The sequence below is a fragment of the Phyllobates terribilis genome, unplaced genomic scaffold (assembly GCF_046119375.1).
Source record: "Phyllobates terribilis strain yellow unplaced genomic scaffold, ASM4611937v1 Scaffold_1__5_contigs__length_1240528914, whole genome shotgun sequence".
In the NCBI taxonomy this organism is placed as follows: Eukaryota; Metazoa; Chordata; class Amphibia; order Anura; family Dendrobatidae; genus Phyllobates; species Phyllobates terribilis.
In genome coordinates this window covers 578,445,986-578,458,636 of record NW_027362761.1, presented here as the reverse complement: position 1 = coordinate 578,458,636, position 12,651 = coordinate 578,445,986, and the positions used below count along the sequence as shown (strand labels likewise).

Genomic DNA, 12,651 nt, shown 5'->3' with positions numbered 1-12,651 from the left:
TCTCACTATATGTGCCGCACGACCCCTTTGTCTCACTATATGTGCCGCACGACCCCTTTATGGAATTTGTTACTTTTTATTACTATTTATTGAGAAGTTTTTGGACTTGTCATGTAATTGTACTTTGTATGTGTTCCGGATCTCGGCTAATCGTTACCGCTGGAAGGTTCGGGTAAAGCATGTTCACATCAAGAGCCGCAATAAGATGTTCCCCTATTAGTGACACAGCTGAAATATGGCGCCTGTAGGGCCTCACTGCATCGCCTTGTGCTTCTGATGTGGAAGCGCCTGGTGACCCCTTCAGAAGGATAAATCCTATAAAATATGCAGATTTAAAGGGATGGTCCTTGACCAATAAATCAGTCATCGATCCTTCCGGAGCCGGACTCCTACCGATTTATAAACGATATACGTGTAGGAGCAGCCTCGATCTGTGCTGTCTCAGGGACTGCAGACTATCTCCTGTTAAAGGGAATCAGTCAGCAGATGTTTGCCATGTAATCCAACAGCAGCATAATGCAGGGGCTGAGACCCTGATTCCAGCGATGTCACTTAGTTTACTGGGTGCAGCAGTTGTGATACAATCACAGTTTTCTCTAGCAGAGCTCTGAATGTTGAGCTGTGTATAACGCCACCCACACCACTGATTGGCTGCTTCTTGTGTTACACTTTGCATAACCAGAAAGCAGCCAATCAGTGATGAGGGCGTGGTTGGACAGGTGGCACAAGACACCTAGTCCTGTAGTGATAATCTCCTGCTGATGAAACACTGATTGTATTGAAACAGCAACACACAGCCTAATAAGTGACACATCACTGGAATCAGGGTCTTTGCGTCTATATCATGCTGCTCTCAAATTACATAGCAAAACCTGATGACAGATTCCCTATAAGATGAATGGGGCATAAGGTGCAATAACCCTGAATAGCCTCTAAACCATGCAGAGAACCACACTGCTCCAGCTCTGCACATGGATTATCTTTGGTCACTAAGCTGTAAAGTGGAGGCTGCTGCTGTGTCACGGGAGATAATAGTAGAGTAACCCTCAGGAAGTGGCAGGATCCAGTGTCCGCCTCGCCCGCCGCTCCCCCACGCAGCCCTTGTCCTCTGTGTATTCTCTGCTCTTACGACTCATGGAATATTTCTAATTTTTTTTTTTCCAAATCAGTGCCCAGCCGGCTGGGTGAAGAAGCCAAAATGGCTACTGGCAACTACTTTGGATTTACCCACGGTGGTGCAGCTCAGTACAGGTAAGAGTCTGATCCCCTTCTGAACGTTGTGGACATGGTGGTGAATTTTGCCGTGCAAACAACATGGCTGTCCGGCACGCGACGGCTGAGGCGAGGGGAACGTGTTCACTAAAATAAGTGCGGCTGTAGAAGTGCCTGGAAACGGGACTGCGGCCATAGCGCCTACATCGGCACATGCCGCAGGACTCGTCATCCATTAGTGATTTCTCGCCCTCTAACATACTGGTGAGAAGATCTGCAGGGTAACGACGGTGCAGCAGAAGACGAAAAATAATGAGCTTGTGAGGAAATGGCAAGCCCCCGACTAATGCAGAATTATGAGTGCAGCTCTGACCCTGAGTTATACAGGCAGGAGCCATTTACAGGCGCTCGTCGCTCCTTTAGGTGTTTAGTTGTGGTCTCTCTCCTGTCACCGGTCATTTAGGCCGCGTGCCGCACCGCTCAGGTTGCTCGCTCCTCTCAATGGTTAAACTGAATACGTCGTCAGATAGTGACCTATTGTTTAAATTAGGTTTTTGTATGAAATTTATTTATTTTTATTACATTTTGGCAATGTTATATTTTTTTTGTACATATCACGATTTTTTTTATTTAAAAATCGCAGTTTTCAAACTTTTTAGTGTTTTAGGCAAATGCTTTCGGAGCGGTCACATGACTGCGGGTATGCGATATGCATACTCCCAGCTACCTTCTGACTAGACATGCACAGCATTGGGCAAGGCTGCACACGTCTAGTCTGAATGTGGCTGGGAGTATGTATGTTGCTCCCGGCCACATTCAGTCACAACACTTTCTCCACTTATGAGCCACTTTGCTCTCGTGTACTCATCTTTTACTTTGTGCTGTCTATTTTAAAGCCGCCTTACTGTGCCAGATATGTTCTTTATGTGTGGGGACTCGACTTTCTCGTTCCCGGGCCTGCAGTGTATAAGCATTTCTGTATAGAGGACTTGATGCAGTGGCCATATTGTCATGGGTCATCCGCCCTGCTTTTTTTCATCTGAAAACGCCATGATGACTCTACAGTCGGGGAGTCTGGCACAACGGGCATTTTTAGTGAACACTAGCAAGCGAGTTTGCGCTCTCCCCTCTGATGTGAGTGAATGCTCGGGGGGGATATCTCGTCACAGCCTGAGTGTAGACCCCCCAGGGTTGTGTTGGAGGGATTCCTCTCCTGATATTCCTGGGAACGTGCAGTCTCCTGTGCGTCTTGCAGAAGAACCTGCAATGGGAGTCTTGGGGCATTCTTCCCTTTTTCTCCGGACGTTTTCTGCAGTCCTGTGGAAAATGAATGGGGCAATGGGTGGTACACGTGTGCGACCACAGCTCAGTACCAAGGGGGCATCTCGGAGCTCCTATGGCCTATAAAATTATCAGATAACCTGAGAACGGTTGCCTTGCATGCCACCTCAGACTTGAGCTGTGGCTGCACGTGCCCGACATGGCTCCATTCATGGTCTATGGCATTGCTGGAGATGTCCTTGCTTCGGCAATGACTGCCGTTCATGTGTGACCACAAGAGATTTCCCAGCCATTTTAAGACTTGCTGTATGTTTTCTTGCAATACGTAGATTTTGTATTGATGACTTGTTCAGAGCCACATTGCTGCCACTATGGGTCGTGAGAAATCATTGGGGTCTCCAGTCGGAGCCAAAACAAAAGGCATCAGCCCTCGTCCAGTCTGTTGCTCGTCTGGAACCCTTTTCATACAGTCTAGTGATCGGCCGACATTGGATCGTCCTCCTGCAGACATTGTATAGGCACAGATCTGTCCCGCTTTTGTCCGGCCCTCGTCACTGACTTGTGTCTTTTCTCCGCAGCCAGCAGCCAGCTTCCGGAGTTGCCTATTCCCATCCAACAACCGTGGGTAGTTACACTGTACACCAGGCTCCGGTAGCCGCCCACGCGGTCACAGCGGCATATGCCCCCGCAGCAGCCACCGTGGCCGTAGCTCGACCCGCGCCAGTCGCTGTGGCCGCTGCTGCAACCGCTGCAGCTTACGGTGGCTACCCCACAGCTCACACCGCCACAGATTACGGCTACGCACAGCGGCAGCAGGAGGCGCCACCACCACCGCCCCCCGTGACTACACAGAACTACCAGGTACGGTAACAAAGGTGGTAACACATTCTGCACTTCTACACAAATCACTTCATTACATTTTTTTTTCTCCAGGACTCTTATTCTTACGTGAGGTCCACGGCGCCCGCTGTGACATACGACAGCAAGCAGTACTACCAGCAGCCGACCGCCACTGCTGCCGCCGTAGCCGCTGCTGCACAGCCCCAGCCGTCCGTGGCCGAGTCCTACTACCAGACAGGTAGGTCACTATATCATATCCTGTGGGGGATAGTAATCAAATGTTAAAGGGGTTAACAAATGTTGAAAATGGCAGAGAAGTTGGTAAAAATAAAACCCTTCTGTTCATTTCTCTGCACTCCAGCGACGAGGCTGTGATGGGCCCTGTTGCTCTTGGTTTACTTACCTGCATCTACGTGACCGCTGCTGCCAATCGCTAGCATCTGTGCTGTGCCCATAGTCTGCAGCGGTTCACATGTACGGCTACAGGGGAGTAAACACACACTGCGGCTACTGGACAGGCGAGGGTTATGGGGTTTTTGTTTTTTCATCAACTTTCCTGCTGTGGTGTTCTTCTAAGACACACGGAGTTTATTAAAGCCAGTGTTGCAAAAAGAGGAAAAGGCACAAAGCCATTTAAAGGGGTTATCCAGGCAAAATAAAAAAAGTTCACCGCTGCTGTAAAAAATAACATCTGAAGTAATACTCCACCTGGATCCAGCGCCGTCCGCTCCGGGGTCTGTGCCTGCACAGGGGGAACTTTTTCCATCTGCCCGAACAACCCACTTAAGACTGTATTCACACTGCTTGTGATTTACGGACCCTTCTCCAGGTGGTCTGGAAATCCTGGTCCGCACCAGACTGTTTCTCCTTTGCACACTGGACGCACATACTGCATGCTTGTGACTTGCTAATGTTAACGTTGGTCAGAAATGATGATGTTTCGGCCACTGGTGTAAAATATTGTAATTTTCATATTGTACAGATATTTTACTGATAAGTTTATAAACCATTACCCAGAAGCGAGCAACTAAACCTCCATTGTTTTCTGCAATACATCTCCTCTTCCTCTCGTGTAGCAGCTCCTTTCGCCTTGTCTCTTCCAGTTGCCCCCAAGGCCGGTTACAGCCAGGGAGCCGCACAGTACACGCAAGCGCAGCAGACGCGTCAGGTGACGGCAATCAAACCTGCCAACCCGTGTCCGGTCACAACTACCTTCTCTATATACCCCGTATCCTCCACTGTGCAACCTGTCGCTGCTGCCGCCACCGTGGTGCCCTCCTACAGTCAGAGCGCCACCTACAGCACAACTGCTGTCACCTACTCTGGTAAGCAGCTCATCCCAGTCTATATGTGCCCGCTTTACTGTACCCTGCTGCGCCATCAGTCTCCATATCATTACATTTGATTTTTACAACATGGATGGATCCCGTCTTCATCGATAATGATTTTTCCCATATTTTCCAACAGGTACGACTTACTCTGGTTACGAAGCCGCGGTGTATTCAGCCGCATCTTCCTACTATCAACAGCAGCAGCAACAGCAAAAACAAGCAGCGGCGGCAGCTGCGGCCGCAGCCACCGCTGCCTGGACTGGGACCAACTTTACAAAAAAGGCTCCGTTTCAGAATAAGCAACTTAAGCTTAAACAGCCACCGAAGCCACCTCAGATCCATTACTGTGATGTCTGCAAGATTAGCTGTGCCGGACCCCAGGTGACCCTTAGATCTGTTTACATGGAGTAATCTGGCTCAGCGGGTGCCGCTGTGATCTCACCGTGCCGTGTTATTAACCTAGATAAAGGCCTAGGAAAGTAGTAACTCCCACATACACCGGTACATACTACTAATGTCTCCGTAGTCATTTGCAAACTAGATCACTAGCTCTGCAGCCAGTCGCAGAAGCGAGGGGAACACGTTTGCTACAGTAAATTTTGTAGAAATGAAAAAAAGCATTAGGATTTATTTCTGCTGCTTTGTGTTTCTACATAACAGGCTTAGATACTTATAATTTAAGAGTCGTGTGTTTTGTCAATTTTATTAAAAAAATTTTTTTATCTTAATCTCAATTTCTTTGATAAATAACAGACCTATAAGGAGCATTTAGAAGGACAGAAGCACAAGAAAAAAGAAGCCGCCTTAAAAGCCTCCCAAAACACAACCAGCAGCAGCACAGCTATCCGCGGGACCCAGAATCAGCTCCGCTGTGAGCTCTGCGATGTCTCTTGCACAGGCGCAGATGCGTATGCTGCCCACATCAGAGGCGCTAAACACCAGAAGGTACATTCGCCTTTCTGTAATGGCTACACAAAACCCAGATAAGCAAGCCTAGCCCCCGAGAAGCACAGACCGCAGCCGCTGCATTGTATGAGATGTAGCCTAAATCTGCTCACCCTGCCTCCTGCTTGTGAGAGGAGACACCCATAAAAAGGAGGCGGGGTGAGCAGTGTTAGGCTATATCTTATACAATGCATTGATCAAAGATGACAGGTGGGGAAGGGAAGCAACAGAGGGATTTCAACTGAAAATCCTCAACATAGGAGAAGTTAGAGTACTACTTTAACATGGTTTTATTAGTATGAAGATATCATCCTTGTTCTTCAGGCCATTTGTTTTATAAGTTGGATTTTCTCGGCCTCACAAACGTGAACATTTTTTTTCCCTCAGGTTGTAAAGCTGCACACCAAGCTGGGCAAACCCATTCCATCCACCGAACCAAACGTGGTGAACCAATCTGTCACCTCAGCTGCTGTCTCCAAGACCGCGTCCTCAGCCAGCAGCACCTCCAGCACTAACGGGGGCTCATCCGTTACCACAGCTGCTGCAAAACTCCTTACGTCCACTTCTAGCTCCTCGAGCGCAAGCAAAATGTCCACCATCTCATCTAACAGCATTGTGAAGAAAATAACCACACCAAAAATAACCTTCATAGGCAAGTGGGGGGGGATAAGGATCGTCGTCAGTGTTATGAAGCTGACGGTCCTCCATGTATTCATTGTGTGTTCATTCCTAGGTGGGAATAAGCTTCAGTCCACTGGAACGAAGAGCGAAGACAGTAAGATGACAGACGGCGCTAAGGTCGCAGCGAACGCCAGTGTGCAGTCGCAGGAAGTCAAGATGGATCCGATGTCGGAAGCAGCACAGACCCTGGCCGCCCTGCAGAGCGATGTCCAGCCCGTTGGCCACGATTATGTTGAAGAGGTGCGTTCCCGGGCGACATGATCGCCACGTACACAGAAATCGTCACTGTCTGCACCTATATAACAAACCGTTAACATAAATTGTGCCTTAGTTGTTAGCGCTCAGCCAAGTAGCAGTGCTACCCGGGGTCAGGAGAGAATGTCGTTCTCATGGGTATTGAATTTTTCAAAACACCATATTGCATTGAATCTTTCTTCCTCCCGCTTCCCACACACATAGCTGCTCGGCTCTTGGCAGCAGCGTCCCAGAGCCCCCGCTCTTCTCTTATTTCCAAATGCAGCCATCTCTAATGAGAGAGAATGTCAGCAGTATTCGCTCACAACCTGACACTTGGCAGCGATCACTCCTGCAGTTATCCGCTCGGCGGATTTTGCGTGCAAAATGAACACTTTTCATATCCAATTATTTCTGCTCCCGAAATTCTCATACATTTCCAGTCACCTAAGTAGTTATCGCACCGTTCTGGATTTTTTAATGAATGGGACATTTGATTACTTGCTGATCCCAAAAATTGTGGCTTAGAAATGCCTCTTTCCAATGGAGCGTGCATGCGCGCCTCTGCTCCGGTCATTATTTATGGGCTGTCCCACGGACCATGAATGGGGCAGCAGCTCACTCGAATGGCCACTGATTAGGTACGACTGGCTAGAGAGGGTCCCTGTTCTCTGGATTGTTGGTGGTCCGACAGACGTCCTAACTTTAAATAACAGGAATGAAACTTTGATGTTCTTTAAAGGAGCTCTCTGGTGAAAACAGGTAACGAACTATCCAGTGGATAGGTGATAAGTTATTGATCCTCGAGTGCAAGCGTTGATTGGGGCCGTAATATATTGATCCTCGAGTGCAGCTCCTATTGGGGTTCAACCACTGGACTCTCATCAATCAGCAGAAGAGGCACTTTCATCTCCGTTAGAAGGGAGCAACAGTGCGCAAGCTCGACCGCCGCTCCATTCCACAGGGGTTACCACAAAAAGTTCGGCAGCCCCATAGAAAATGAATGGAGGGCGGCTGAGCTTGGCTCTTAATTCTATAATGTGAAAAACTGTGCTCCGTTCTGCTGATTGATGCAGGCACCTCCCCGTATCGGGCTCCTGCTTGTCCCCCTCCCCCTTTGTATCGGGCTCCCACTGGTCCCCCTCCCCCTTTGTATGGGACTCCCGCTGGTCCCCCTCCCCCTTTGTATGGGACTCCCGCTGGTCCCCCTCCCCCTTTGTATGGGACTCCCGCTGGTCCCCCTCCCCCTTTGTATGGGACTCCCGCTGGTCCCCCTCCCCCTTTGTATGGGACTCCCGCTGGTCCCCCTCCCCCTTTGTATCGGGCTCCCGCTGGTCCCCCTCCCCCTTTGTATCGGGCTCCCGCTGGTCCCCCTCCCCCTATGTATCGGGCTCCCGCTGGTCCCCCTCCCCCTTTGTATCGTGCTCCCGCTGGTCACCCCCCCCCTCCCCCTTTGTATCGTGCTCCCGCTGGTCGCCCCCCCTCCCCCTTTGTATCGTGCTCCCGCTGCTCGCCCCCCCCTCCCCCTTTGTATCGTGCTCCTGCTGGTCGCCCCCCCCCCCTCCCCCTTTGTATCGTGCTCCCGCTGGTCGCCCCCCCCCTCCCCCTTTGTATCGTGCTCCCGCTGGTCGCCCCCCCCCCCCTCTCCCTTTGTATCGTGCTCCCGCTGGTCGCCCCCCTCCCCCTTTCTATCGGGCTCCCGCTGGTCCCCCTCCCTCCCCCTTTGTATCGGGCTCCCGCTGGTCGCCCCCCTCCCCCTTTGTATCGGGCTCCCGCTGGTCCCTCTCCCCCTTTGTATCGGGCTCCCGCTGGTCCCCCTCCCCCTTTGTATCGGGCTCCCGCTGGTCCCCCTCCCCCTTTGTATCGGGCTCCCGCTGGTCCCCCTATGTATCGGGCTCCCGCTGGTCCCCCTCCCCCTTTGTATCGTGCTCCCGCTGGTCACCCCCCCCTCCCCCTTTGTATCGTGCTCCCGCTGGTCGCCCCCCCTCCCCCTTTGTATCGTGCTCCCGCTGGTCGCCCCCCCCTCCCCCTTTGTATCGTGCTCCCGCTGGTCGCCCCCCCCCCCCCCTTTGTATCGTGCTCCCGCTGGTCGCCCCCCCCTCCCCCTTTGTATCGTGCTCCCGCTGGTCGCCCCCCCCTCCCCCTTTGTATCGTGCTCCCGCTGGTCGCCCCCCCCTCCCCCTTTGTATCGTGCTCCCGCTGGTCGCCCCCCACTCCCCCTTTGTATCGTGCTCCCGCTGGTCGCCCCCCCCTCCCCCTTTGTATCGTGCTCCCGCTGGTCGCCCCCCCCTCCCCCTTTGTATCGTGCTCCCGCTGGTCGCCCCCCTCCCCCTTTGTATCGTGCTCCCGCTGGTCGCCCCCCTCCCCCTTTCTATCGGGCTCCCGCTGGTCCCCCTCCCTCCCCCTTTGTATCAGGCTCCCGCTGGTCGCCCCCCTCCCCCTTTCTATCGGGCTCCCGCTGGTCCCCCCCCCCTCCCCCTTTGTATCGGGCTCCCGCTGGTCCCCCTCCCCCTTTGTATCGGGCTCCCGCTGGTCCCCCTCCCCCTTTGTATCGGGCTCCCGCTGGTCCCCCTCCCCCTTTGTATCGGGCTCCCGCTGGTCCCCCTCCCCCTTTGTATCGGGCTCCTGCTGACCCCCCCCCCCCCCCCTCCCCCTTTGTATCGGGCTCCCGCTGGTCCCTCTCCCCCTTTGTATCGGGCTCCCGCTGGTCCCTCTCCCCCTTTGTATCGGGCTCCCGCTGGTCCCCCTTCCCCTTTGTATCGGGCTCCCGCTGACCCCCCCCCCCTCCCCCTTTGTATCGGGCTCCTGCTGATTCCCCCCCCCCCCCCTCCCCCTTTGTATCGGAATGCCGCTGGTCCCCCCCCTCCCCCTTTGTATCGGGCTCCCGCTGGTCCCCCCCCTCCCCCTTTGTATCGGAATCCCGCTGGTGCCCCTCCCCCCCACCCTCCCCCTTATTTTTTCTGGTGAACGCTTTTAACTTGTGTAAATGTGGATATCCTCAAAAATTGTAGAAGTGAGCTAATGCTAAGATGGTGTTCAGGAAATGGGGCCGGTCCTAAAGCCGAGCTTTCTTTTTCAGGTTAGAAACGATGAAGGAAAAGTGATCCGATTCCACTGCAAGCTGTGCGAGTGCAGCTTCAACGATCCCAACGCCAAGGAGATGCATCTGAAAGGACGGCGGCACCGGCTGCAGTACAAGGTGAGTGACGGCGGCTCCTCGCACAAGACTTGACCTCCACACTGTGTAATTAACCTATAACCAGAGTGTTTCTATGTTTTCACAAACAGAAAAAGGTCAATCCAGATTTGCAAGTGGAAGTGAAGCCGAGTATTCGAGCCAGGAAAATTCAGGAAGAGAAGATGAGGAAACAGATGCAGAAAGAGGAGTACTGGAGAAGGAGAGAGGAAGAGGAGCGGTGGAGGATGGAGATGAGGTGAGAGCACCTGCTCCGTGATCTGCCATCACTGAAGTCTTATACGTCCCTTTTACACGCTTTTAACACAATATTGAGCCATAACCATTCCGTTTTCTGCCCCGAAGGCGCTATGAAGAGGACATGTATTGGAGGCGTATGGAGGAGGAGCAGCATCACTGGGATGACCGACGCAGAGGCCCAGATGGTGGCTATCATCATGGACCTCCAGGGCCACCAGGGTTGCTGGGAGTGAGGCCAGGAATGCCACCTCAACCTCAAGGACTGACTGTGAGTTTTATCCATGCTTATCTTCCATTTCTATACCCTTATGAACATAAATGGGAGTTGTCGATTACGAAACTTTCTGCAACTCCTTTTTAGTACATTGCCGGATGCTACATTATGGATCTGGTTTAGGGTCTATTGCACTGATCCCAATAAATGACATCTATGATTTTTTGAGAAACAATCCCTGTATCTAGATTTTCATTTGTCACTTTAGGCATGTGTGCACACTTCGCACGTATTTGTCACAAAACCTGAAGAGTTTCCTGATGCCAGAAAAGTGAATGAGAATCCTGAAGTCTCGTGCACACGGTGCTTTTTGTTGACTTGCAGATTCAGATCTGCAGCGTGTCAATTCTTTCACCTTTTTTGCAGCGTTATTTCACCCATTGACTTCAATGAAGCCAGTTAAACACACTATAAAAACGGAGGTCTAAAAATGATTGCAGATTTGCAACATTTTTTGCCTGCGTTTTTACACAGCAGTAAATTCTGTAGCGATAGATATAAATAGACATATAATTGCACCCCCCCCAACATATAAGAATGCACTCTGGTGCCTATTAGACAGCTTTTTAATGATTAAATAAATAGAAATAACGACGTCGGGTTTCTCCTATTGTTGGTAACCAGCAAGGTAAAGCAGACAGCTGTGGGCTGATATCGGGCTGGGAAGGTCCATGGTTATTGGGCCCTTCCCAGCCTAATAACACCAGCCTGCAGCCGCTCCACGAGTGGCGCATCACATTAGATGCTCCAATTCTGGCGCTTCCAAATCCCCTTGGTGTGGTAGCAATCGAGCTAATGGTGCCTGGAGTTGATGTCAGCTGTGAATTGTCCAAAATCACAGCTGACATCAAGCCCTGATGCTAGTGATGGAGAGGTGTCTATCAGTCACCCCCATTACTAAACCCAATAAGAAAGAAGAAAAAAAAAAAAAATACACAAAAATACTTAGTGAAATAAACACTCCCCGACACTATACCTAGCTCACCACTTTATTGAAAAAAAAAAAAGTTCCCACGCAAGTCTGCCATGGTCTACCGAATCCGGCATAGTCCAGACCGTGGAGTGACCAGGACCGTCTGAAGAGCAGTCACATTACTGACGTCACCGCTCTGCAGAAGCGCGGGGTCACTCATCCCTCTGCAGAGCGGTGACGTCAGTAATGTGACCGCTCTTCAGACATTCCTGGTCAATCCACGGTCTGGACTACTCCGAATTCAGTGGACTACAGCGGACCTGTGTGGGAACTTATTTTTTTTTAATAAAATGGTGAACGCGGGATAGTATCGGGAAGTGTTTATTTCAATAAAGTATTTTTGTGTTTTTGTTTTTTTTCTTTTCTGGGCTAGTAATCCATCCTCTCCATTACGGACACCTGGGATTGATGTCAGCTGTGTTTTTGGACAATTCACAGCTGACCTCAACTCCAAGCACCATTACCCTAATTACCACCACACCAGGGCAATCAGGAATAGCAAAAGTGAAGCGCCAGCATTGGAGCATCTCATGTGATGCGCCACTTCTGGGGCGACTGCGGACTTCTATTTTTAGGCTGGGAAGGGCCCAATAACCATGGACCTTCCCAGCCTGATAATATCAGCCCAAAGCTGTCTGCTTTACCTTTGCTGGTTACAGGGACTGGGGGGGGGACTCCACGTCATTCACTTAACTCATTTATTTAATCATAAAAAGCTGTTCAATAAGCTCCACAGGGTGCAATTTTATAATGTGCCGAGGGGTTGTGTAATTGTCTGCCGACGGGCCTGCTCTGCCGACGGGCCTGCTCTGCCGACATTGCATTCATTGTTGTCGAAAAATGCAAAAAAACGCATGTTTTTCCGCTGCATTTTTTCCTGCCAAGAAATGCAGAAACTTCTGCATCCAATGCTCAGTGTGTGCACACAGCCTTACTCTAGTTTCTGGCACATTCTCTCTTTCTGCAAACTAGATCACTGGCTCTGCATGATGTTGCAGTTGCAAAGGGAACACGTTTGCAAAATTAACAGAAGAGGTTATATTTTAGCCTTGAAGGTCGGTCTTTTGGGTTATATATTACCTTCTCCTACATTTTTTTTTTCTCACTTCCGAATATTTTTTCCTGTGATCTGATATTATTCTGTAATCGCTGAGTTAACCCTTTGGATGTGCTCACAGCCCCTGCGCAGACCCGACTCTTCGGACGACCGCTACGTTATGACCAAGCACGCTGCTATATACCCGACGGAGGACGAGCTCCAGGCCGTACAGAAAATAGTGTCTCTCACTGAACGAGCGCTGAAACTTGTGTCAGACACCATGACTGACCAGGACAAGACTAAGGGGAAGGAGCCTGGGAAAGAGCCCGAAGAGAAGAAAGACCCAACTAAGGACAGGTGCGGCTCCGAGTGGCTGTAAATTAATGTTCTGCCCTCCATTATTGT

The 12,651-nt window shown here is 51.0% G+C and overlaps 1 protein-coding gene and 2 non-coding genes across 8 annotated transcripts in view; all 3 read left to right on the top strand.

The window, feature by feature from the left end:
- ZFR (zinc finger RNA binding protein) overlaps positions 1-12,651 on the top strand; it is a 51,445-nt gene that overhangs the window by 21,253 nt on the left and 17,541 nt on the right. For 4 of the 6 annotated variants that reach the window (XM_073681415.1, XM_073681418.1, XM_073681420.1 and 1 more), the window contains exons 3-14: positions 1,170-1,251; positions 3,072-3,354; positions 3,427-3,571; positions 4,410-4,658; positions 4,801-5,045; positions 5,418-5,609; positions 5,997-6,261; positions 6,343-6,530; positions 9,604-9,723; positions 9,813-9,958; positions 10,066-10,228; positions 12,386-12,603. In XM_073681415.1, the coding sequence (XP_073537516.1) occupies positions 1,170-1,251; positions 3,072-3,354; positions 3,427-3,571; positions 4,410-4,658; positions 4,801-5,045; positions 5,418-5,609; positions 5,997-6,261; positions 6,343-6,530; positions 9,604-9,723; positions 9,813-9,958; positions 10,066-10,228; positions 12,386-12,603 (2,296 nt within the window). The remainder of the gene's footprint in view (positions 1-1,169; positions 1,252-3,071; positions 3,355-3,426; positions 3,572-4,409; positions 4,659-4,800; positions 5,046-5,417; positions 5,610-5,996; positions 6,262-6,342; positions 6,531-9,603; positions 9,724-9,812; positions 9,959-10,065; positions 10,229-12,385; positions 12,604-12,651) is intronic. The other 2 variants (XM_073681429.1, XM_073681425.1) reach the window with 2 other exon arrangements.
- Positions 5,195-5,326, top strand: LOC141174956 (small nucleolar RNA SNORA66). The gene has a single exon (XR_012252999.1). It is a non-coding gene; the product is annotated as a small nucleolar RNA SNORA66 (small nucleolar RNA).
- On the top strand, positions 12,169-12,301 carry LOC141174945 (small nucleolar RNA SNORA66). The gene has a single exon (XR_012252998.1). It is a non-coding gene; the product is annotated as a small nucleolar RNA SNORA66 (small nucleolar RNA).